This window comes from Clupea harengus, chromosome 9, assembly GCF_900700415.2.
Source record: "Clupea harengus chromosome 9, Ch_v2.0.2, whole genome shotgun sequence".
Lineage (NCBI taxonomy): Eukaryota > Metazoa > Chordata > Actinopteri > Clupeiformes > Clupeidae > Clupea > Clupea harengus.
The window spans coordinates 22,056,149-22,082,220 of record NC_045160.1 but is presented as its reverse complement, the minus strand read 5'-3'; the positions used below and the strand labels follow the sequence as shown (position 1 = coordinate 22,082,220).

At 44.2% G+C, this 26,072-nt stretch overlaps 2 protein-coding genes across 4 annotated transcripts; both read left to right on the top strand.

The window, feature by feature from the left end:
• Positions 1–1,031: 1,031 nt before the first annotated feature.
• Positions 1,032–3,639, top strand: si:dkey-35i13.1 (uncharacterized protein C11orf87 homolog). Of its 2 annotated transcripts, none has more exons than XM_031573853.2 (2): positions 1,032–1,384; positions 2,004–3,639. In XM_031573853.2, the coding sequence occupies exon 2, from the start codon at positions 2,154–2,156 to the stop codon at positions 2,631–2,633; it is 480 nt and encodes a 159-aa protein (XP_031429713.1). In that variant the 5' UTR covers positions 1,032–1,384; positions 2,004–2,153; the 3' UTR covers positions 2,634–3,639. The 2 variants fall into 2 exon arrangements, with proteins under 2 accessions (XP_031429713.1, XP_031429714.1); XM_031573854.2 differs by lacking the exon at positions 1,032–1,384 and adding an exon at positions 1,671–1,876.
• A 12,652-nt stretch (positions 3,640–16,291) lies between these two features.
• eif4h (eukaryotic translation initiation factor 4h) lies at positions 16,292–25,867 on the top strand. 2 transcript variants are annotated; one of them, XM_031573850.2, is made up of 8 exons: positions 16,292–16,448; positions 18,749–18,936; positions 19,741–19,805; positions 19,914–20,007; positions 20,766–20,837; positions 21,379–21,564; positions 22,187–22,302; positions 23,631–25,867. In XM_031573850.2, the coding sequence occupies exons 1-8, from the start codon at positions 16,384–16,386 to the stop codon at positions 23,634–23,636; spliced, it is 792 nt and encodes a 263-aa protein (XP_031429710.1). In that variant the 5' UTR covers positions 16,292–16,383; the 3' UTR covers positions 23,637–25,867. The 2 variants fall into 2 exon arrangements, with proteins under 2 accessions (XP_031429710.1, XP_031429711.1); XM_031573851.2 differs by lacking the exon at positions 20,766–20,837 and having other exon boundaries at positions 16,294–16,448.
• Positions 25,868–26,072: the final 205 nt, after the last annotated feature.

The following is a 26,072-nucleotide window of genomic DNA, read 5'->3' as shown; positions in this document are numbered from 1 at the left end:
TGAGTGTGAGTGTGAGTGTGTGTGTGTGTGTGTGTGTGCTTGTGTGTGTGTGTGTGTGTGTGTGTGTGTGTGTGTGTGCTTGTGTGTGTGTGTGTGTGTGTGTGTGTGTGTGTGTGTGTGTGTGTGTGTGTGTGTGTGTGTGTGTGTGTGTGTTAGGTGGCATTTGCATTTACAGTATATGTCCAATAGTCTTGGGCACAGCCACTGTGGGAAGGGAGAGTCGTTACTATGCACTACCCAAGGACTCATTTTGAATGGCGTTCTCATGCAGTTATTTATCTCATATAACAATGACATCATACTATTGTTATACTATTGTTGTGGCTACTCAGTGTTTGTCTGTCGTACAGCAGGGGAGGAGTTGTCTTTGGGGCTGTCGCTTTGGCAGTTCCCATGAGACCTCAACTCAACAGCAGCCAGAATACCTGAGTTGCCCTCTGAAATGAAACCAAACAGTTTTGGATTGAGCAGATCATTATTTAATCTTGTTGCAGGCACAGGGACAAAGCCAGGATAGAATAAGGGGCACAGCTGAGAATAGAATAGAATTGAATAGAATAGAATAGTGTGATAGAACATTCGGATATAACCTACACAGTGCTGCACTAAGAGGTTCCTAACAGCGGACACATCGTGTGTGTGTGTGTGTGTGTGTGTGTGTGTGTGAGAGAGAGAGAGAGAGAGAGAGAGAGAGAGAGAGAGAGAGAGATGTCTATGACACCCAACCACATTTTTTTCCTTTTCTTTTCTCTATTTGTATGTTGAACCTATGGTGATGGTGTGTGCGTGACAGTGAAGTCGGAGGATAGCCGATTATAGCATACATTACGCATGTCTCTCCACTGCATGAACAGAGAGAATTAAACCGACATGGAATTTGAATGCACTGGTCTGAAAATGACATTCTTAAAATGAATATAATGCTTGTTCAAACCACGTTGCGATCTCATATTTGGCAACGAGAATATATTTCCACCGAATATTTATGTTCCTAGTTACGTCTAAGACATTGGTTTCCACGCCCGTAAAGTTACTAGCCTACACCCCCTGTCCTCCGCTCTCACGGAAAGTTACAACTGAGTGAGGGGGTATGACATACACAGCTCCGAATGGCATAGGAGGGAGTGGAAAGCTCGTAGCATGTATTCCGAGTAATATGTTGTCCTCAAGTGTTTTCTTCCGTACGTTTGAATGACAGAAGGACAACTGACATCCAGAATATGTATGAATGGGGGTGCTGGTCACGGTGAAGCTTGTCGATTATCAAGCACGATACGTCATTGCGATCTGCAGGGATTGGCTGAATTCTTTTCCTTTCTCTCAGTTTTTGCAACCCCGGCTGGTCTTCGCCTCCGGAACAGCGGGAACCCAACAGTAACGTCAGGTAAACTGTGTGTTTTTATCTGTTCTTATTTTATGGATGGTATGGTTGGTGTTGATGAGAAAGAATTGCTGAAGGGTCCTCGGCATTCTTGAAGTGCGATAATTTAATCAGTATTTCGTGTCTGCGTGCTCGTTTGAATCACTGATTTAGAGGGCTGTCTTATCTGAAGGAATGCCGCAGTTAACAATTAAGGCGAGATTACCACGCTTCACTTTGGCAATTGTGTTGCTGAAAAATTCAAGTAAATTGCACACAAGCGAGGAAAACAATGCACTCGAGCAGGGCTTTCTTAACATTCCGTGCATGGCACAACTTCAAATCTGGTGAAGTGCCCTTCAGATGTTCTACCTTGAGCCTGAACTACAGTTCATGAAACAGACGTGCATGACATTTTAGGGGGGGACGAGAATTGAATCTCGGAGGGTTTTTGCACCGCCCTGCTCCTCGCCGTAAAGAAGCGATTGTGATTCACAGAACCCCCTTTACTGGGTGGTAAGGGAGCTATTACTTTCAAATGCATGGTATGATCTGACTGTGAAACATGTCATTGGCAATGCGTATTTCTTGACTGTGTGAATTGCTCTGTCTAATTTACGATTCTCTATCGGATCCATTTTAGGGTGATTCCTACGGGACTCTGAGACCCTTTACACTCCGGAGGAATGGTCGCAATATAGCGGTTTTTGGAGATACGCTCTGGTGGAGATTGTATTCACAGCATTTCCCCCGTCATTCTCGGAATACACACTTTATCTGTGAAACGTGCTAAATGGGTACCAGGACATCCGAGAATGTGGCGCTTTCCATACCACACTGCACCTTCAACGGGACTGCCCAAACCAATGGGACCTGCATCGAGCAAATGGACCAGCTGTTCCAGTCGTTCTCATCCACCGCCGTGCTCTTCGTGCTCATTGCGTTGATCATTGGAATCATATTTATTTCCATCGTCACTTTTCACTTTCACAAAAGTAAGATGAAAAAGCGAAAGATACAGAAGGCCCAAGAGGAGTACGAACGCGACAACTGCAGCCCCAAAACCGTCAAAGGAAAGCCGGTGGTCAGGCAGTGTATCATGGTGAGACCGGGGAAACGGTCACCCGCCGCAGTCCAGAGAAGTGAACCAAACACACCGTCTCAGGAAGACTCCAGTGTTACACCCATCCCGGAGAACGAGTCAAAAGCGAACACACGACACACAGGACAGGAAAATGACCAGAACTTGCTAGAATCTGTCGCGGTGTCTTGATAATGCAATACCACGAAGCATTTAAGGAACAATGTAAATAGATACCGTGTATTCATACTATTATATTACATAGGGGTTAAATCGATTCTACAATTCTACAAGCATGAACAATTATAAGTCTTCATTATAGCTTCAGCAGGAGCGCGAAGCAACCACTGAGAGCAGTAAATTACTTTATACAGAGCGAACAGTCTTGTTTCTGGATCCTTGACGGTTTCCACCGTCCTTTCCTGGGGGACTTTACCGGCCTAAAGCTTTTTGGAACTGGGGACCACCTACTGGCAAATTGAATTAACTGTAATATAATGATAGTTACTGGGAAATGTGATACTTATTTTCTTGCCGGCGAAGTGTTGCTGTGGGTTATCGGAGTCAGGCAGAGATGCAGGAAAGGGGCCGGGCGTGTGTTGTTCATCTTGTATAGTAGACCGCCGCTGTCCAGTGATGAGGTGCTGAAACGAGGACGCGACGCGGACTGATGTCCCTCTCCCCGTAGAACTCCCGTTAGTCGCGCATATTCTTTTGTAGACTCCCTTCTCTTCAGTTTATGGTAAACCAGTCAACGTTAAGTGTTTCAGTAGAGCATAATTACTTCCGTTAAGATAGCTTATAGCCTAGTAGTTCGAGAGTTAAACCTGGCCATTTTTAGTATACTTTCCTGCCGTATTAACCTGGCCTAGACATACGCAATTTTATACCCAGCTAACCCTTTCCCGAGACTGTTAACGTGAAACTGCAGCTACTAGTGGTTGTATACCCTTGTTTTGGTCACGGTGCTGTATAGTGATATTTATGTACTACTACTAAGGCATTTCAGTTTAGTCATAATACAGCTCAGAGTCAATTTAATGCTTTTATTTTGCTCTTTAAACTTCCTTGATTATTTTCGCTCTATTTTGCTTTAGATAAATATATAAATAATTATTCTTTCTTGATCATTTATTTAAATCATAGGATTATAAAAGTGTAACTCATGAACTACAATAAATGAGAACTAATTTTAAAACTGGTGTGTGCATTTCCTTGACACAGTGGTGCTAGGACAATGAGTGACACAGATGAAAATGCCACGAACATTTAAAAAAAAAAAATGGCCTGCCAAACTGATCATTCTGAAAAACATATTTTATCTCCTATGGGACAGGATATTTGTTTAACAGTCCTATTCCCCATTCATTCGACAAACATTTCCTTGATATAACCCTGAAGTAGTATTATGGAAGGTTGCTCTTAAACTGTACAACATTTCCAGAAGGAAGCTGACCAAATAAATGCAGCTGGTGATTGAGACTTCCGGCAGTGCCATTTTAAATCTTGTGGAGAGTGGTTGGGCAGGCTATATGGAGCTCACCTGAATTTTGAACACTCAGTTAAATACACTATAATCAAATTAGTTAAGCATTTTACACACTCACATTGACATACTGGTATGTCTGAATGTCTCTCTGGCCTGTGACACATTGATTAGCCTGTATCTGCACACTGGAACGCTGCACATTAGACAGGCCACACACACTAAGCCCTGAACAAGTTAATTACATGCTGTTAAATAGCCCTTTCTGCAAATGGATTGACAGTTTTCCACAAAAATGGATTAGTCTGATAATTTCAGCTGGAATGGTTTATTACATGGATTTCCGTGGTGATAATAAAGCATTTACGTGTGTCTCTCTCTCTCACACACACACACACGCGCACGCACACTGACATTTGTGTGTCATTTCAATTTCCTTCCAAAGCAGACAACGGTATTTATGTAAATCTCCTTCATTGCTGAGAGAGGGGCCTGCATGTCAGTAACCACAGGGTGAAGGTTGGACCATGACATCATGTCCAAGCTGTCAGGTGTCCTAGCCTTTCAACTGTGTTAGGTGTCTCTGCTATTCGGTTGAAGGCGATCCAATTACCCTCCACAAATAGTGCAATGATCCAGCTCCAGTCTCTGTCAAAGGGCTAATTGTTTGATATATACGTGATCCAGAGTTTGGTAAAGGGAAAGAAAAACAGTATTAACTGTGATGGCAGACATGACAGATTAGCACGACGACTCTCTCTTTCTCTCTCTCTCTCTCTCTCTCTCTCTCTCTCTCTCTCTCTCTATCTCTTTGTTTGTTTTCTTCTTTCTTTGTCTGTGTGTCTTCTTCAAACTGATCTTCTTGTTCTGCATGCGAATGAAGGGAGGACTTGGTTAACTAATGCGAGTTATAATGGATTTTCTCAGAGAGATAATGAGGAGTTAATGATATTTCTCTCCAGCGAAGCCCGCCGCCAGTCACTGAATACCTCCCCTCAGTCCATTTAGAGATGGCTGAGGGAAGAGTTCTCACTGCCAACACACATGGTGAGCCAAACTGGCTCTTTTCCTCCTCTTTTGATGATCTGCATCTCTTTTTCTGTTCCTCCGTTTCTCCCTCTGTTTTTCACTCTCATTTGGTCTCTTCCTTTGTCTCTTTCTCTTTCTCACTCTCACTGCATCTTTCTCTCTCTCAATTTCTCTCCCTCTCTCTCTCTCCTTCTCTTATGTGTGTTTTATGGTGCTCTCTCTTTCTCTTCTCTTCTCTCTTTCTCACTCCCTCTCTCTCTCTCCCTCTCTTATGTGTGTTTTATGGTGGGTGGGCTAGCACAGTCATCATCAGCAGGGGCAGCTAGCGCTCCACGCATAGCGTCTTTCTCCTCACGGCCCACGACACACATTAAGGGAAGCTACCATGTGTCGACGCTGGAGTGCAATCAACACCGCCTCCCACCTGCGAGCACCACCACCTCCATTTAAACGGGAGCATCACCATTAACTGCCATACATGAAAGAGGTGGGTGGAAAGAGGGCTATTCTTGCCATTCCTCTCCATCCAAGGGTTCACTGAATCTGCCATCCCTCTCTCTCCGGAACTACTGCACATTGTGGGAAGTGTGTTTGAAAGCAGCCTACTCTCCAACATGGTTACAGGATTCAGAGGAATAAGCATTCGAGGCTTGAATAAAATAGCAGAGCACCTTAATACAACGGACTGTTGGTTAAGTTTACATCACAGAGAATGGCAGTGAATATATGGTGTGCAGAGGAGTAGCAAGGGATGAAAGATTCAGGGAGCCCAGTGCTGTAAAGTGGCCCTGGAACAGCATGGTATAGATTTAATTTATAGAGACTGACACCTTTAAGGTAGGTGTGAGTAAGTGTGTGTGTGTGTGTGTGTGTGTGTGTGTGTGTGTGTGTGTTGGGTGCAGGTATTTCTTGATATGTCCTTGGTGTTTCATTCACATATAACATATAAAACACTGGGGTTTCTACCTCTGTTCCATTTCAATATTTCACCCCACAGACTTGCCTGAGGTATTTAAATGGACACATTTATGACCCATATCATTTACAAAACAATCTATCCCCAGCAGACAGAACTGAAGGTAAATATTCACCGAACTGTGAATGTAGCCATAATGATGGCATACATTAGGATGATGTATCCCACTTTCCTGCCAATTTGCCAAATCACTGAAATCAATCAGTGGCTATGCGGATCAGAAAAGAACAACCAGAACAATGTGCAGCACAACACAAACAATGGCTCAGCCCCGGATTAGAACCCTGATAACACTTAATCCAGGATTAATCCCTACATACTGAAGGAACCGTACTGGAGTAGAGGTCTTGATGGAGTATTCATGTGTCAATATTTCTGGGATTCCGTCAAAGTGGCTCACATCCAAGTGTGTTTTTTTTCTTCATATAAACGTGGTCAATACATTAATTCTAATCAGAAGAACATAACATGGTCTAAGATATGATGAGTACTGATAGAGTGCAGTGCAATAATTCATGTAATAACTTAAAATAGACACAATTAGTTTAAATAGAGAAGATGGTTTACTGTTATATTATAGAAGAGTAATTGCAATCCACAATTCAAATTCAGCATCTGAACTAGAAAGAGTTGGGTGCTTGATAGCTTTCATGTGACATTTGACCTTTATTAGAATAACTGAAGCACCAAATTAATGAAAAAAAGAAATGGTGTTGTATAATTGTGCGTAAATGATCTCAGTTGACTGTTTTCAGATTACAATTTAAGAGGAGAATAGCATCTGCAAGCAGTGAGTCAGGTCTCTTCTCCTTGATGGGATTTTCTTTCTCCTTTTTTTTTTGCCTTTCCAATTTCACTGGGCTGCTCACCACTAACTCTGCTTCAGAGCAAAAGAAAAAGATAAGGTTCCCAATTCACAGTTAGCCATTGATCAGTTGAGTAGTGCGATTTCTAAGGCTTCTCTACTCCTAACAACACACACAGCAGCCACCTACACCCTCCCTCCCATTGTCCTGTCAGCAGTCCCTCTGATAAGGGAAGTCCCTGACAGCGGATTTCATGTTTCATCGCCACCCGCTACCCCAATGTGAGCTACCCACTTCCAGGAGATATGGGCCAACCCCCATGACTAACCACAGACAAAATGAGCGACCGCACCACAAAACGGCCATCTTAAACTGTCCCCCTTCTCCTGAATGGAAAGCCTTCTTTGCGCAGCCCCTGCGTTACCCATTGGTTGAGGTGGCAGATGTAAGCTGCCTTTGGCTTATTCCACAGTCGCTATCATATAATTGCATCTGGAGGCGCAGTGTCGGTGAGAGCTCTACAGCCAAGCCCGCTGGCTCAGGGCTCCAGGAGCAGAAAATGGCTTCTCGTTCTGGAGGAGGCAGGAGTGCCTTTCCTGCTGAGCTGATACAAAGAGAGAGAGAGAGAGAGAGAGAGAGAGAGAGAGAGAGAGAGAAATACTGTTTTTTTGGGTGAAGGACGGGACACACTGACCAGATGCAAGAGTGAGATATTACAGGGTCAAGAGTGTCTGTTTCTAGTTTTTTAATGAGATTCTGTGAGGTTTTATTTTCTTCACTTTGTCAGCTTGACACATCTTTGCACAAATGACCAAACTCGGGGATGGTTTCATGGCTCCAGTCTACAGTATTTGTGGGCCACTCTCAAATAAAACATGTTAAAAAAAAAACACTTCTGTTACTCTTTTATTATTTTTTTTGTACTTCACATGCCAAGGACAAACAAGGGTTGCTCATTTATTATCTGGCCGAATCACTGCGGTTCTCTCATCATTTACAGTCCACTGTACAAAAACCTTGACATCAGTGGCCTTTCAGGATAATAACACGGGGATGCCTGTGTGGTTGAAAGAGAGATGATTTCAGTGTGGCACCCTGAAACAATGTGTAATAGCCATGTTTTAGGGCACGGCGCCATGTTTGATCTCAGGATAAAAGGAAGATGCTTGAGTGTTTGTTTTTTCATGTGCCACTCAATGGCCTGCTGGAAAACCTCCCCTGTCATCTCCTGGCCACTCCAGACATTTTTAATCAAATGACAGCCACGGCTTACCAAACAAAACCACATGCGCCTCTACCTTCAACGGACGAATGCCTCTGTTGTACAAACTACAGGTGGTATACAGAGCAACTGCGGCTTCATATTAATACGGCAGTGACAGGGATTGTAACCTGTAATTAGGTCTCTAGTGGGAAAGCCAGTGTTGCCTTTGTGGCAAAGACATCACATGAGACACAAACAGTTCCAGAACACTGGAAACATTGACTGGAGTCTTCCAATTAAATGCCTCCGTATGAAGACTGCTGTGTTGTATAGCAGGGTTAAATGTGTTTCACTGAATTTCACCACTTCTTCTGTTTTCCCACACCTCTGTGCATCTGCGTGGGGGTGGGGGCGGGGGGGCTGAGTGAGGTTACTGTGTGTCTGTGTGTGTTGGACTGCAAATGGACTTCCATAGAGTGCTGTGTAGTGACAGGGGGAGCAGTAAAAGCAGACAAGACCCAGTCTGCCATTTTTACCATAATTTAACACAATGCAGAGAGACAAGACTGTGTCTTTGCCTACACAGCGCATGTGACCGTTGCATCTCAGGTGAAACCTGACTGGGAATCCAAACTGGGCCAGACCTGGACCAAGCGTATCTCTGAGTAAGCAGCCTCCAAGGGTGTAAGCTATAGGATGATTTACTGTGCACACATCACACACACACACACACACACACACACACACACACACACATACTCTTCAGGGGATAGCCAAGGTCCCTGGAGACTCAGTGTAAGATACAAAAGACAAGATGTGACCTTTGAACTCTGGTCTTTACAAATCCTTGGGGGCAAGGAGGGATTGTCCTTCTTTTCCTGACAGGATAGGATTCGATAGCTGAACATCTCCAAGGACCTGACCTAAATGGTGAATGGCACAATATGGCTACATCTTTAGGGCAGAAACTAAATAATGAAACATTTCAGCACGCAATACTATGGATACATGGAACACTAGAGTGTACAAGTCAATCAGAAGTTTGTAGTCTTTACTGTTAGGATTTGAACATTTCCTGGTTTTAAACAAAAAATCCCAATGGAAAAATGAATGGGTTTTCGCAAAATCGGTGGAAACAAGGTGCGATTGAAACAACGCCAGTAGAAAATGTAGTTATCAGTCGGTCTTTTGAATCTAACTGTTGTCTTGTCTCGTAAAAATAAAAATGTTGCTACCAATATACTGAAGCAGAAAAAAGACGGACTATAGTGTCGCTTGCCTCAAGCAACATGTGGGACTCTAGAGTGGTATCCATGGTTACAGACAACTCTCAACTCGCACCACACGGTTCCTTCTGAAACTTAGCATTACAGCTGTAGCCCCTTGAAAGATTTGATTTGTTCTATGCAACAGATTGCAGTTATCAAATCCTTAGATAATCAATGTGTTTACTTAAGGTAACTGCGTGGTTGTTGTGAGAACACTTGGATCCCCGATCAGTAGTAATGATTAGCTTATGTTCACCTTGTAAAATTAGTCTGTTGCTATCCGTCTGCTAGCAGAGAAAAATAACGGACAACAAAGTATCTTACTAAGATAACTGTCTTACCTAATGCGTCACCAATTTCACAGGGTAAGCGTTAGCTAATCATAACTACTGATCGGGGATCACAACAGTTCTGGTCATAGGCATTTCATTGTGACTCACAGACAGGCAGGAAACACTGACACCACATGTGGAGAAACAGAAGGTACATCTATCACAAAGACAGTGATGGTGACAGACACGCGAACTAACACAAGCACGCACACTAACAACACAGGCATCAAACAGCAATAAATGCGGACGAAATGATAAGTCACACACGCTAACACCAGACCCAAAAGGGAGACAACAGTAGGCTACAGATTAACCAAGTCTCTGGAGTGCTGAGGGACAGCCGATGCTGGTGCTGAGTTTACCCCAGTGGAGGCCATGCCGGCAGGTGAAGCTGACCACTGGGGCAGCGGGCCATGGGCTCGGGGGGTTGGAGGTCGGAGAGGTGATGACGGTGCCGAAGCCCTCCGGCTGGCAGCAGTGGCAGACATTCTGGTGGGCAGTGGTGACGTGGCTGGCCATGGCTGGCGCCTGGCGGCAACGATGCGGAGGACCCCTGGGCTGGAACAGCGACATGGACGATCCCTTGGCTGTTAGCGGTGCAGCAGCTTTTGACGGCAGCAGCAGTGGCGATGCAGAGGCTCCCCCTGGACTAGCAGCATTGGTGTGGTGGACTCTCAGGCTAGCAACGGTGGTTCAGGGGACCCTTGGGCAGGAAGCATCAATGTGATAGGCCCTCTAGTCGACAGCAGTGGTGTGGGAGAGTCTCCTGGCCAACTGCCCTCCTTTGCCAGCGGTGCGCAGTGGCCCAGCCGACCGAACTACAGTTGGGGTGCTGGGCTTTGTGGAGTCAGCACTGGGCAATGGCGTGTGTTGTGGCCTGGTTTGGTCGCTGTGGGAGTGTGGCAGTGGCTTGTCGTGTCACTTCCTCTCCCTCGCCTTTCCTCCAGGTCGTCCCGGTGCACCCGGTGCTTCAATGCCAGGGGACAGCAGGACGTTCACCACTCGCTCTGCCCCGGCCAGGCCTGCTGCCAGGGACCCAGGTGCATCCGGAGTCGCCCTTGCTACAGCTGGATGAGCGCTTGGTGTGTGAGGTGGGGTAGCCATGCCGGGCATATAGGCAAAGATCAGCGGCATAAGTGACCAAGCTCTCTTTCTCACTCCGGTGGAGGGCGACTAGTTTATTTTATTATGGCGTCGTCTGTGAAGATCAAGTTGGTTAGACAGAGTTGGTTAAGCACTTGTTAATGGTTAACGTGTTTCTTTTGCTATTATTTATGTCAATAGCAAACAGGGAGAATGCATGTGCAGGTGATTTTCCACCAGACACTGCTTTTTTGTACTTATTGGAAACACACAATCCTTATTTTGGATCATTTTGGTTTTTAATTTGATTCTACACAAGTAAAGGAGAAACAATTACTATTTAATCACTGCAAAAAAAGAACCCAGTCTGTTCTCTCTGCAATATTAGCTACATTCATTTGACTCGTTAAGAAGAAGCACATATAGTCGTAAAAAATAGTTTTTTTTCTTTGTGGCTTACAACACAGTTAATTCACCATTAAGACCTCCTTGGGTTAAATCGATTAATCCAAAGAGTCACGCCCAAGGACACCCATATAAGAATTGCATAATTGCATTACTGAATCTCAGTGTGCTGTAATGCATTCATACCACTACTGGTCCACTTACATGGCCCAGAGACATAGAGCTACTTAATTGTACCTCTAATCCATTCCCTTGACTATCTCCTTCGGCCCTGTTGTGATTAATTGCTACATCATTTGTGGTGTGATTGTCTAAATGGCCAAAGTGACCTCAATTATCATTTCAACTGTTGAGCTCTTTGGACTGATTAATTTCTGGACGCTGACGAGATAGTCGCTGGTGAGATCGGCCCCTACCATCCGTCTTGTCGACTTTAGGTGGAAGACGGAGCAAGGCCGCGGTGGCGGCCTCGTTTTTTTCATGGTGACAAAAGATGTATTTTTTCCCCATGGTCCGTTTGCTTTCACACTGCAGCCATCAGCCGTGGCAGTCAGGGCTGAGGTAAAGGAGCTGAAGCAGACGGTCCACACTGAGATTGCAGCACCTGTGTCCCCCTGGCCTGGCCACCCACTCCCAGACATCATAACCCCCCATTCGTCCTTCAGTAACTATAACTATGCCTTCAGCAAACAGGAGAGACAAATAGTCTTTCTGCTTTCTTTTCCCCTCAGACACAGAAACACTCTCACACACACATGCACACAAATAACCAGTATTTTATTACTGAACAAATCCTTCTGTTTTCTGTTCAGCTTCCTGTTCCACGGTGCCTTGATGCCAACCTGCCTGTCCCTTTTCTTTTTTCCTCTGGCTATCCTTGGCTATTGGATGCACATGAATCCCTGGCGTGCAGAACAGTCGGTACCCCACCCCCCAACCCCTCGATCTCTCTGCCCATCCGCAGCCTCAGAAGCGTGGCACTGTTGGCGCGGGCAAAGCCCCGGACAGCTGAGAGAGTCAGCCGCTACCCTCTGATGGATCATCTGTTCTTGCCGCAGCCAGCAACATCCATTCTCCTTGCCCCTCACCACGGGCATCGGCTGGATCAATAGGCAGACTTCAGACCCAGCAGTCAGTAATTGGAGCTCTACAAGGCCATCACGCCATGTTTCCTGTCCGCGTGGGCTTGCGTAAACAACCACTCTCTGGGCCTCAGTCAGCACAAGACCAGTGGTCCAGATTTGTGTTCACCTTCCCATAAGTAACTAGAATCAGATGCCATTGGCTGGTTTCGGCCCATGAAAGATAACCTCTGTTACATTTAAAGTTATTCATTTAGCAGATGCTTTTGTTCAAAACAATCTGCAATACAATGCAGAAACACATTTTAATCAGCATGCATGCTCCGTGCTGTGGACAGGAGTCACTAGGTCTCAAAACCATGACCTTGATCTATGCTTCTTCTACGCTTCTCTGACCTTCAAGATGTGTGAGCTTTGTTTTAATTAAGTATTAGTTTCTCATTCTTTCCATGGCAATGGAGACAATGCAGACAATGAGACAGCATTGGGTTTCTGAGTGGTTGATTATTGCATGAAATTTACAACATCTCCTCCAGCATCCTAATATAGCTAGCAGCCATATTGTATTGTAGTAGACACTGTAGTGAAACATGCCTTTGTCTTCCAGCATCAAGACACCCCAGAGAGAGAGAGAGAGAGACAGAGAGAGAGAAAATAGGGTAGAGAGAAGAGAGAGAGAGAGAGAGAGAGAGAGAGAGAGAGAGAGAGAGAGAATCACCGCGGAGAAGATGACATGCAGATTCAGATGAGAATCTAGAGTTGGCTGTATTCTTTTGAGAAAAAAAAGGTCTACAGTAAAGGCCTACAGTAAGAAATGATATGTTGTACACAATTAATCTATAACTCTATTAGCACAGTACAAAAATCATAGCGTGTGTAACCATGACAACCTGCGGCAGAGAAATATTACACCCCATAATGGAGAGAGCATGTTCATTTTCCCTCTCCTGACTCCCAGGAAGGTCAAAGAGACCTCCCGCCCTCCCTCCCTCGTAAAACACTGCTTTGCATCATACAACATATAGTACAGACATGGAGTCAATACATGCTTGAGCGCGCACATGCAATCATGCACAAAACAGCTCCAGTGTTTCCTAGAGCACATTCTCATCCATGAGTGGAATGCACCCTCCAGACATCATCAAAAATGAAATATTACCAACGTTAAAAGAATAAACCCATTCCTGTCTGTTTTATGGCAATAATAAAGGTGACACGGTTTACTCCGACTGCGCAACAGAGGTGCCATTGATTAATATGGCAGAAAACATAAACTGCGGAAAAGCAACACGGAAAAGTTTTTTTCCCCGTTATGATTGCAGTTAGAGGTAACTGCACCGATTTTCCCGCAATCATGGTTTGCCTCAGGCAGAAGATATAGTATCTTTGCCATGTCATTTGCATGTGGCAGCACATATTAAAACAATTGATCAAAAGGGATATGAGGGAACAAATAACAGAGACCCTCTATCATCCACATCACCCTCCTAAATGCACACACACACACACACACTCACAAACATAGTTTGTCACATGCAAACATATATTTTCACCTTTTAGCTCACACACACACGTTTACACAAACATATTTTCACAAACTGGTAGACACACACACACACAGACACACACACACACACACAAACACACTGCTGCACAAAGTCTCAACTCCCCTTGCTACTCTCTGCTTAGAGCTATTAAAATGTCCCCTCATCAATCATGGAAATTCAAATGATCTGAGAGCCTCCCAGCATTATCTTCGGCCTGGTTCAGCGGAAATCAATCAGCTAGCTTCAGCGCATGCTAATGAAGAAGGCGTGAGACGAGGAGGAGGAGGAGGAGGAGGAGGAGGAGAAAGAGGAGTGTGACGGAGGCCAGCCTCTGCCACATACTGACACCTACAGCAGAGCAGTCATGTGGTGTGTGTGGGAAATTGAGTGTGTGTAAGTGTGTATGTGATCTGGTTTGTGTATGTGTGAGTGTGTCTGTGTGTGTGTGCCTAAAAGAGAGAGAGAGAGAAATAGAACGTGTGAGCCTTATATGTGTGTGAAAGGCTTGTGTCTGTCAGTCTGTGTGTGTGTGTGTGTGTGTGTGTGTGTGTGTGTGTGTGTGTGTGTCTGTGAGGTGGGGGACTGCTCACGATGACATCATCCTCAACCTGTGCTTCAACTCCCCAATAAACCCATATAAAATGAGAGGACACAACACAAAAGGAGGAAGACCTGCTGAAAAGAAATGTATTTTTATTATATTATTATCTTATAATTTTTCATGAGTGATTAATATGCTATCAGAGACTCCTCGGGTCACTTCAGATTTCTTTTCAAATCCATTTTTAGGGCTTTAGGATTCCACACCTTCCCTTGTTCAAAGTCCCCACGATTTAATTTATCACATGGGGGACAGAACCAAATGAGAGGCCGTCGAAACCTCCTGCAGCTCAGCATTCAGCACGTCTGTGGCTGATATTTCCCCCGTCACCCCCTCCTCACTGATGGAGGCAGACACAGCTTTTAACAGGCTATAATTGCACTCCTCTCTTCTTCGAAAGACCCTGAGGCCAAGACATACCAGGAAAAAAAAAGAGGGAAAAAAGTGTGCAGAGGAGAGAGCACTGCTGTCTGGTCTTTTTTCTCTCCTCTGGAGTGTTAATCTAGTCACCTGGCCCCGCTGTCGCAAGAGGCTTTGTTGCCTGTACACCTCAGGCATATTAACAAAGCCTCTCCCTTTCTATCACTTACTTCCCCAGAGCGTGTTGTCAGCACTGTGTGGTTATACCACCACCCAGTGGAAGAAGTGTGGCATTGCAGCTCAGTTAGTTTGCGCTTGGCTGTCAGAAGATCTTGAAGCTGCAGTCTGCCATTCAGTTTAGCGAAAGGTTATTGAGATTTCAGCTCAACACCCAATCAAATTACACGCCTTCCTTTGGTGCTGCTGTTGATTGGCTGGGATTATTTATGGCTGTGTGGCTACGAACACCGAAGTTCTCGCTGACCTGATAGTCAGAGCACCTTGTAAAGCAATTCACTAAATTGGACAAAAAGTGTATGGGATTATTATCGCGGACAACACCCTTAACGCCACAGAACACCATGGAGGAATTTGTTTTCTTCTTTCAGGTCGATGTTACGAAATAAGGAGAATATGAGTAAAGCAAACAAAAACAATATTAAGTAGCCTAAGGGTTTCACATTGTAATGACATTGTTCAGGAATAACAAATACTTTGTAACTGATAACAAAAGTGTATCCACAATAACATCACATCAGTAACTGTGAAAATGATCTCTGATAGGCTAATTATTACACAGCCTACCAGCATATAAAGTTTATTATTTGTTCACAAAGAAAATATTAGCTTGATTAGACTGATTAGGTTGATCACCAACAACACGTTTCTCCCCATTAAATCTCTCTAACTGTCTAAAGGCTCTTTGCAATTCATACCAAACAATATAGCTTGTGTGAGTAGACATAGCCAACACATGCCAGGCCACATCAGGAATATTTTCATCATTGTAACATAGTCTATCATATTAGGGCAACTGTCCGTGTAACATTATGAGAGATTTTAGCATCTTCAACCTGGTAATAGCCTACATTAGAAAATAAGTACTTGTTGCCTCGGTCAGTTGTGTTATCTATCACTTCACCAATCAATTAATATATTAATCAACCAACCAGCCAATTAATCAATCCATCAATCAGTGTAGCCTAGTAATCCAACGCAACCACGCTTGATGCGGACCCCATGGCTGCACTCTGAAATGTATGCTAGCCTAAACTGCTCTAGCAATTGCGTTGTTTGCAGTGTTCTGATTGGTATCGTATCATTGCACATATTTAAAAACAACTTGTTTAACTTGTTGGGAAATTGGAGCGTGAAGTAAATGTTAACGGACAATACTGTCATGTGGCAGTGACAAAAATGTGGGACGTTGTCTTTCATTAAAGCTAGTGTGAAGCATGCTAATGTCGGCTATTAACACTATCGACTTCCTACATTAAATGCCCTCCGATGATGGCCTTACACAACCATTGAAACGCATTCCTCTTAATTAAACGCACACTTGTAGTAGACTTGTTGTCAAAAATAATTTACACTGCAGATTATATTTTCTTCGAAAATGCACTTCAAAAGCTATTCTTATTTGCTTTATTTCTGCAAAAGATGTGCGTGTAATATTACAGGCAGCGTCAGGACAACTACAACGTCCGCTATATTGGAGGTCCTTACCTATCAGACTTGCTTTCTCCTGGATAGCAAGCGCTGCAATGGCGGATTACGATAACTACGATGACCGGGACCGGGCTTATGGTAGCTTTGGCGGTGGAAGAGGGTAAGGAAATTTGTGAACAATTTGGAATAGTTTGCGCCTGCTGTCAAAAAACCATCCGATTGTGTATTTTCACATTTACAGAAGAGTACGTTGCAGCCATGATTGGTGTAGGCCTAGCATTCACAAGCGGGGTTTGGCTGCTGCACATTACCGATATGATGAATGGAAGGCCGGAGTAGGGAATGAGGAAAGTGCGTGGCTTCACGGTGCTTCCAGTTTGGAACGTTTACTTCTGATATTGTCATGGTTGTAGTCACATTAGTTTACTGCAATGTGTAATATCTTATTTCTTGATTGTAACGTAAGTAGCTCGGCGCTAGCAAGCTAGCTAGCTACGGTCTTTGCCAGCAAGGCACTTGGCGCCAGGGTCTCGGGGGAAAAAAACTGCCCACATGGACTGCATGTTGTGCTATAGTCAGCAACTCTGCTGTTGCGAAAAGAATGTCGATGCTTCCGATCAATTCATTTCATTGTGTCGTCGATTTTGCCAATGTACGGCTTATGTTAGATTTCCTGTCAGTGTTTAGCTAACGTTACTCTCCCTTTGAGCCGTTTCTGATCTTGGCTGTAAGGTGTACCGATATCTAGCAAGCTAGCTAGCTCACTAGCTAATATTCACAGACAGCCATAGACAGCATTGCATGACCAGTTTGGTGGGCCCAAATCGGTCCCCCATTTTACCCCAGACCCTCGTAGCTGCGGCACATGACCGGCAAGTTGCCAGTACATTAAAATGAACAAATCGGGTATCATTTTAAAGCTCTTAGTGACTACGGTTTCACTGTTTTTCTCTCTCTAACATTATGTCCAGTCGAGGTAGCGAGCTAGCTAGCTCACATTCTAGTATATTGTATTAAACATAGACAATACAACATGGATAGGTTGAAATGTAGCTATTCAGTTGCTAAAAAGACGATGCTACCTAATGCAAAATAATTGTCAATCACAAGTGATTAGGGTGTTATCAGAGCCTCATGACGTGCTCGATGAGACATAACTGGATCGAATGCCTGCTGCGTCGAAAACTATTCTGTGATGCATGCTTGCAAGTAAGCTGAGTAATATCGGTGCTTGCTCACATGCCATTAGGTCAACTACTTGTTTTACCTGTGCCACACTTCATGTGCATTGGATTTTGTTTGCAATTCTATTTTGTATTAAATTACATTAATACAGGCATGAGGAACACGAGGTTGTCAATATAGCCTACATCGTGCTTGCAACTGATTGATTGCAGGAGATTGCTGCCTCTGTCATATATGCCATATTTGGTTGAACATAAATGCCAGTGCATTTGCCGACAAAAAACAGAAGGCTATTTCTTGCTAGGGCCCTGTGGGAATCCACCATGACACCTCAGCTGTGGCATTAGGGGCTTGTAGCTGTGCCTTCTTCATGGAGTCTCTGGTGTTGTCCTCAGCTGTATGACACCGGAGGAATGCCGCAGGCATGCAGAAGACACTCAAGACCTGATACGAGACCCCACTTCGTGTGTCTGACAGGGCCAAGACTGAAATGATATGATGGACAAGAAATGACTGACTTCACCTTGGAACTGTCACAGCTTTGCTTCTAGCTTTATTCCCTTATACCACGCTACTTGTTATTGCATGTCTCTCTATCCAAACAGCATAAAGACTTTTTGTGATGAGAAGAGTAATCCAGAAAACAGTAGTTTGATGTGGCTGCAACTCCAATACATACAATCACGATATGGCTGTCATAAGGAAAGAGACATTTCTTGTTTTGCTTAGTTGAGTGTGTGGTGTGCAAATGAACAACCATTGGTCTTTTGCTTCTTGGACTCATAGCTGCTGTGAAATTCTCATAGGGGATTTTGAGTTGGCATAAATTCCTTCGAAGGTTGATGCCCCATGTTTGGAAGATCCCCCCCCAAATCATGCTGTAGCTCTTGGGTGAACAAATGAAACTGGGTTTTGTCACTGTGATGGTGGTTTAATCCATGACTGGTAGATTTGATCAGATTTAGTTTGATCTTTTTGTTTAACATGGTACATGAATAATGTATTGAATGAATGAAATACTATGTTTGATGCCATGTTTTTTGTGAATTGCTTTAAGAGTTTGTAAAATGCTTAGCCATCACCATTAATGTACTAAACCTAGAACTGGTCGGTTGGATATGACCACGCCTAATGCACAACATGCACACCCATTTTTTAATCATGGGAAGTACCATGTGACTAGCTGTAGGACAGGTGCCACTGTACCTGACACACGGCTTTGCAGGCCCTGCCCGGCTTTTCTCTGACTCCTTTTTGAATTTTCGGTACTCCCAGAGGTGGCGGCGGCGGTGGCAGGGATGGACCCCGCAAGCAGAAGGAGCTCCCCACGGAGCCGCCGTACACCGCGTACGTGGGCAACCTGCCCTTCAACACTGTGCAGGGCGACATCGACTCCATCTTCAAAGACCTCCAGGTCAGGAGCGTGCGGCTCGTCCGCGACAAAGAGACAGACAAATTCAAAGGTGAGCTGGTCTCCTTCTCGTCTATTGAGCAGGTCTGAGGGGCAAAGAGCTTAGAATGTTGAATGAGGACAACTTTGTTGAACTTTAAAAATGGAGGGGCGTGAAGAGGAACTGCAGCTGTAGGCTTAACATACTATCCTTTGTTTTGCATTTAGATGCTTTTGTTTTTTTTGAAGTGTGGGTTTCAACTAGTTGTTTTTCGTGAAGCGTCATTACAGCATTGCTACATTATGTATTCTGGAAGACCTTTGCGATGTGTTTGCTCACTAAGTAGCACAATGTTTGGAGAACCCATTTAGATGTTTCTGTCCCCCTCAGTTTCAGCCTCTCCTCTGGCATTCAGGACAAGAAACACTTGTTTTTGCCACATGCCCAACAGAATTCAGTGTGCCTATTCACATTGGCCCGTCAGCTCCCCTTTTGTTAAGTAGTAGCGAGGTGTACCATGGTAACAGCGGTGTGAAAAGTGACGTCAGAGTTCTTTACAGCACGCTTATCAGAGAGCTCTTCCGCCTTCCGCTTCCATGGCTGTAAAGAGAGACTGGCGGCGTGCAGGCTTTGGCCAAAGCTCAGATTAAGCCTAATAGCTTGAGTCATCTCCCCCCACTTTTTTTTTTCGTTGGAGCAAATTGGCTAGTTCGTTCCATAGTAGAACATTTCAGAATGACTAACAGTAGCAAGGTTTATGAAAAGCATAACTCATCAGCATCTCTTCCGTTGCATTGTATTAATCACACTGTTGGCAGTCCAATAGCCTGATCTGTCTCTGTGTTTCTCTGTTTGTGTGTGCGCACTCGTCTGCAGGTTTTTGTTATGTAGAGTTTGACGACATCGAATCCCTCAAAGAAGCTTTGGCGTACGATGGTGCAGTGAGTATCTAATTCTTCTTTCTCCAAATGCTGATGACTGTGCTTTGTAGAATATGACCACGCTGGGCAGCGGGTGCTGACAGCCTTTGTCTTTCGTTTCGCCCACAGCTTCTGGGAGATCGGTCATTGCGGGTGGACATTGCAGAGGGCCGAAGGCAAGAACGAGGAGCCGGTGGCTTTGGCTTCCGAAAAGATGACAGAGGTACCTGCACCGGATTTAGACTTCCTTGGCAGTGACTGCCTCTTCTTGTGTGGAGCTCTCAGAAGTTAAAGAGAAGTGAAGGACTAAATAAGGACAGATACTGCTTTCAAAGCAGAGCTTGTCATGTTTTAGGAAAATCTAAATACTCCAATGATTTTTATAGTCACTAGCCAAACTGAAATGTTATATTTGTTGTTTGTATGTTTCTCTGGTCTGGTCTTTTCACTCTCCTCTGTAGCGGGTTCTCTTTGTACCTGTCCGTTTCCTGATTTCCAAGTCCTTGTATCTGATGTGAAAATAGCAAACCCTTTGTGGTAAACTCGAGGTTTAGTGACATGAGACTTTGACTTCAGGAAATATGGACCGAATGATGTCCACTCACCTTTCATCTCATACTCATCTTATAACCCATCTCACTGTCCTCCGTCCCCGTTTTCTTATGTGTTTTTTAAGTAGAGATAGTCAAACTGCTGATGCTTTCTTTGTCCTCAGCTGCTTTTCTCCTCCTCTGGCTAATTACTTGTAGCTCTACCTTACTAGCAGCTTGCCTCTCGGTTCTGGATGCTTCTCTTAGACTCCTTCTCAAGTCAAGACTAACCTCTCTAGAAGAGCCTGGCAAAAGGAAGCGGCTGGTTAAGGCTACAACACGCGAGCAGAGGAGGGCTTTCTTTCTTTCTTTCTTTCCTTCCTTCCTTCTTTCTCTCTGCCCTGGCCCGTGTGCTGGTCTCTGTTTAAAGTTGAGCACTGTCCCTCCACAGGACGCGGAAGCTCACGTGGTGGTCCCAGAGGAGGGGGAGGACGAGAGGACTTCGACCAATCTGGAGGAGGAGGTGCGATGAGCGTTGGCCACAAAACAAAACCAAAAAACAGAAACACAGTTGATAAATCGATAATTCACCTTGACGACCAGACTGTATGGCAGTTGGCTATTCAGTGTCTGGAGCAGGCGGATGGAAAAACTACAGCTAATGCCAAAATATTATACACTCTAATGTTAGGCATTCATAACAGAATGTTTATAATGCAGGATGTTGTTTGTTTTTATTTATTTTTGGTTCCTTACTACCCTACCCCCCCCATCAGCCACACCCCACAGGACCCCCACTCCACCTTTTTAAAGTTTAATTTTGACATCCACATGATTCCCAGAGGGATTTCATCTCATCCTCATTAGTCATGAGTTTACAGTGGTCTACCGTCTGGTGGGGAAGCAGCCCTTAGAGGAGGTTTGCACTTCAGATCACTCGCACCCCATGATCATGAAATCCACAGATCCCTGACCAGATCTTAAGGACAACAAGGCAAAAAAAAAGAATAATCATCTTCACTGCTCATCCTGTGTGTCTCTTCACTCCTCCTCTTCTCTCCTAGGCTTTAGAGACGATGACTTTGGTGGGAGGAGTCGCGGTGGCGGCGGCGGCGGCGGCCGCCCTGGCGAGCGTAGGGGTGGCATGGCCGGCGGTGGCAGAGAGGGCGGTGGCGCACCCATGGGGGGACGCTTCAGGGACGGACCTCCCCGAGCAGCTGGAGAGACGGACTTCAGAGAACCCTCTGCTGGTGGCACAACCGTTCTATTCCTTAGCTCATAGCACTGCTAGGCACTGTAGAGAGGAGGGGAAGAAGAGTCAGAGTACTTTAGGCACTGTTAAGAGTCGGAGAAGAGGAGTCTGAGTGCATTAGGCACTGTTGAGAGGGGGAGGAGGAGGAGGAGGAGGAGAAGAAGAGGAGGAGAAGAAGAGGGAGTACATTAGGCACTGTTGAGAGGAGGGGAAGAAGAGTCGGAGTACATTAGGAGAGTCAGAGTACATTAGAAGAGCTAAAAGGCAGAAGAGTGGGCTTTGGCTAGTGATGGCATTTGAGGGCCTCTAGTTTTATCTTAGCTCAACATCTGAAAGTGTTTGTCGTGGGTGTTTTAACCCTATGTCCTAATCTGTGGGAGTAATGTATGTGTGTTATATGTCTTATATGGGCATTCTCTTTGTGTAATTTAAAAATACAATTAGTACAAATATTACAAATTACAAATATTAGTTTATTGCAACTTCTTTATTGTAGTTTCTTTCTTCTTCTTTTTTGTCGATGAAATGTTTTGATTTTATACGTTTCTAGTTTTCTTGTATTCTCATGCATTGTATGGTCTGATGCTTATTGTTTGCCTTCTATCCCATACCTTCTCCAGAGGAAAGAGCACAAAGACCAAGGCTGCAGTTGAAGCCGCGCACGGTCAGCGAACCACTAAACCAAGTGGCCAACCCCAACTCGGCCATATTCGGCGGCGCCAAGCCGCGTGAGGAGGTAATGTCCAACGAGAAACCCTAAGAGACTGACACCTGCCTGACACCGCACGCTTGGGATGGAGGGCAGGAAGGGGGCTTGGGTGGGGAGGTGGAGAGGAGGAGGAGGAGGAGGAGGAGGAGGCGGGGGGTGGGGGTGTGTGGGTCCTCGACGTGTTATGCCAATGGGGGGTAGGATGAACACCTCAGTTATCAGTCCTACCTGATGAATGGAGACCCTTCCTCTTCTCCTTCTCAATTCAGTGCGAGTGCATTTATTTTATTTAAGAAGGATTTAAAACAAAAAAGGGAGAAAATAAGGAGAGGCAAAAAAAAGAAGAAAAAACACACATACACGCACACTCTTGTCATTCATAACACGGTTGCGCTGCACTCTCTGTCTCACAGAAACGTTGAAACACACACACACACACACACACACACACACACACAAACGAGTAGCTCATGAATGCATGTCAAACCGTTTAAAGCAAAACTGTTTTTTACGTCCACCTCTGCTTCCCTGACTCCCTGGCGTGTCTGCTTTGTACCTTAGCTGTGCGGAGGGAAGGTTCATTCATGGTGGCCGAACATTAAGGAGAGGCGTTTTTTCTTTTTTCCTTTTGTTTCGTTGTTCTGATGGAGCTGCTCTTTTTTTAAAAAGAAGAATGCATCCTAATTTCGGTTATAAAACTTGTAGAAATAGTGTTCAAGATTGAGCCCCCTTTCACCTTGTGTGGGTAACGGCGGGCACTTTTCCCATGTTGATTCTGCGGAGCACAGTCTGTCTCAAGGTGGCTTTCTAACTACTAAACGCATTGGCGCCTATAGTGATTTTATGTTTCGTTATTAGTGTTGTGAGATATTCTACCTTAACTGACATGAGCTCTGTTGGAGCCAGTCTGCTCAGCTTGAACATTTTAACATTTTAGGTACTGCAGAATAGAGAATGACGCACGCATGTGCGCACACACACGCACACACACACACACGCACATACACACAGAGATCCAGTGACACACTGATAAAACAGCACAGGCGCTAGAGGTCTATAGTGTGGTGCTCACTGGGTTTTTGGTCTACGAGAGATAGTGTAGCTCTGAGTATTGAAAGAAGTGTCGTCCTGTCACGCAGTCAGTGTTTGATTGTTAAGAACTGTGCAAAAAGGCATTTGCAATGTTACAGGTGTTCTGCACATCATAGCAGTGTGTTAATCCTCCTGTTAGAGTAGGATCTGGTTATGTCTGGTTCGAACATTATCTTCAAATGTATTGTTATGTGTAACATGGTTTTGCAGCCCCACTCGTTGATGACTACTGTCTAACCTTGACTTTGTGGGTTTTTTTGTAGGCCTAAGATCTAATGTATCCATGTGGCTGCATTATTCCGGAAGGCTAGACTGGATCTACGGGCTTTGTTCACCAAAAATCTTTCAAAGACGTCTTCCCAAAGAAAAAAAAGCTGGCGGGGCAGCAGGGTGCTGGGCTTCTCTCTCATCCCTGAATACCAACACGGGCAAAAAACAAAATAACAAATAAAAATAACCAGCCCTCACCTGATTGGCTATGGAGCAGTTGGACCGAGGGTTTGTGGGAAACATAGTCCCAGGTTTATCTCCACCCTGTATGCCCCTTCTTTGGGAACCCCCCCCCCCCCCCCTACCAGACCTTAACTAAACTCTGAGGACAGTGGCTGCAGTGTCATGCTGTTGGCTTTGGGTAAGGACTGTATCAAGTGTAATGTGTTTCTTGCTTTCCCAAGGCATTGTTTTGTGTGCTTGGTTTAAAAAGAGAAGAAGAAAAAGAATATGGAAAGAAAAATAAGTCTGTTTTCGTAGTTCATAGACACTCAGTCCCGAAGGTGTCTCTTTAAACGTTGACCTCCTAAATTACTTCTCTATTTGTGAAATGAACTGTTTCCTCCTCACCATTTCCACTGTCTGAACAGTTTCAAATCAGAAGAGAATATGAACCTGAATCATTTTGTTGCATTGTGTAATTTCTGGGCGTAACCTTTTTGAAAGATTTTTTGACCTAAGTCTGTTAAATACCAGACATGCTTTCTGTAATAATGAAGTAAGTGGTCCTCCTCACACAACCCCATCCCTTTTCCCTCCCCTTTCCTGAATAGGAGCAACATGAATGCACCATAGGTTTGACATGGCCGCACTATGGGCTAAAAGCTACGTCTTTGTCAACCAACATTCAACTTCCACGGCTTGATGGTTATGTATTTAATTCAAAACAGTGAAATAATAAACGGCGCTCACTTCAGTCAAATGCTTTATACATAGGAAGCTTGTTGAACAAAACTCAACCGCTCTCACATGTCAAACTAAGGTGACAGGCGCTTTGTCTGTCCAATAGAAGAGTAGCTTAGAAATCTCTCGGATACCCATGTGCCGCAACCATTTTATTTACATTTTATTGGACATGAAATGGAGAAAGTGACACCCTTTTCTTACTGTATTATAGAAAGAACAGCTGTTTTTATTCTTTCTTTTTTGTTGTTGTTTTCATTATTTCCTACACTGTTTATGGCAATAAAATGTATCATCTTACAGAGTTTCTAATGAATGTGTTCAAAGGGAGGGGAAGGGGGCTACCTTGACACGTTTTCCTCTATTGTTAACTGAACAAAGATGCCTAGTAGGAACGTAAGGCAGTCACGCTGAATAAATGTTAAATAGGCCCCATATACTTTTTGAGTCAATCAGATCTCTCTATGTACACAGGTAAAGATGAACATTTTATGTGGCATTCCTGGGTCGAAAATATATGAGCAAATTTCATACGTGGCAGCTTAACACCAACACGTCAACCATATTGTGTGTTTCATTCAATTACAAATATATATATATATGGTGGCAGAAGGGTGCTTTAGTTGTGTCGAACATAGCCTACAACACGATCTGAATTCTTGGTTGTGTGTTTGATCTAATGAAATCCGTTTCAATGAGATCAGCGACATGCCTTCAACATAAAAGCGAACCCCCAGACCACTGTACTCTTCAAACTTAAAACGGTTGAATAAACAGGTTTACTGAATCAAACTGCATAGCCTACAAGGTGGTGAAATTTGCCATCTATATAACACAACGGTACTTGTGTGCTTCTAATAGGCGATTCTCGCCACCCTTCTGAACAAGTTAGTAGCCTATATGGATTGGGACGAATTTCAGGGGGTAAGAGTTCAGAGTGAAATGTGAAGACGCAGCCTCTAAAGTGGTCAAGTGTCATGGGGCTTTAACCTCACAGTCCGGACAAAACCATCTCCAGACAAATCCAGATCGAGGGTTTAACTGATGCACACTCCTAGTGTGTATTTTGTGTGATCCAGGTACAGGGCACTTAGTTATGCTGTTCAAAGTTTGTGATAGTGAGAGTATCTGTGATGCTATGGTCCTTATGGAACGGACAGGCACATGGTTTAAAGTTTGTGCGTGTTTAATTTATTTTCCTCAACTACCCATATTGAGATGATGGTTTCTTTAGAAACGTCAAGCTGCAAACAGGAACATTAAGACAAGGTAAAATTGTTTTTTTTTGTTTGTGAATGACTTTTAAATAAAAGATAATAAACTGAAATATTTTTGCTTTCCCCAATTATTCAGAACATTGTTTTAGCATGAAGTTAAGGCCTACAAGTATTACTTTTATGTATTGTTTTGAGGTTGTCTGAAAACTCAGCTATTGTGTCGACCACATCACATTTGTCAATAAATTTGCTCTAAATGATCAAATGGTGTTCCTCTTTGCTAAAACAGATAATGTTATTGTATTACAGTCAATA

Excerpts from the sequence above, each read along its gene's own strand:
- si:dkey-35i13.1 (XM_031573853.2), top strand. The coding sequence starts at position 2,154 with ATGGGTACCAGGACATCCGAGAATGTGGCGCTTTCCATACCACACTGC.
- eif4h (XM_031573850.2), top strand. The coding sequence starts at position 16,384 with ATGGCGGATTACGATAACTACGATGACCGGGACCGGGCTTATGGTAGC. Across the intron at positions 18,937-19,740 it reads AGAGACAGACAAATTCAAAG|GTTTTTGTTATGTAGAGTTT; the intron begins GTGAGCTGGTCT and ends ACTCGTCTGCAG. Across the intron at positions 20,838-21,378 it reads CGACCAATCTGGAGGAGGAG|GCTTTAGAGACGATGACTTT; the intron begins GTGCGATGAGCG and ends CTTCTCTCCTAG.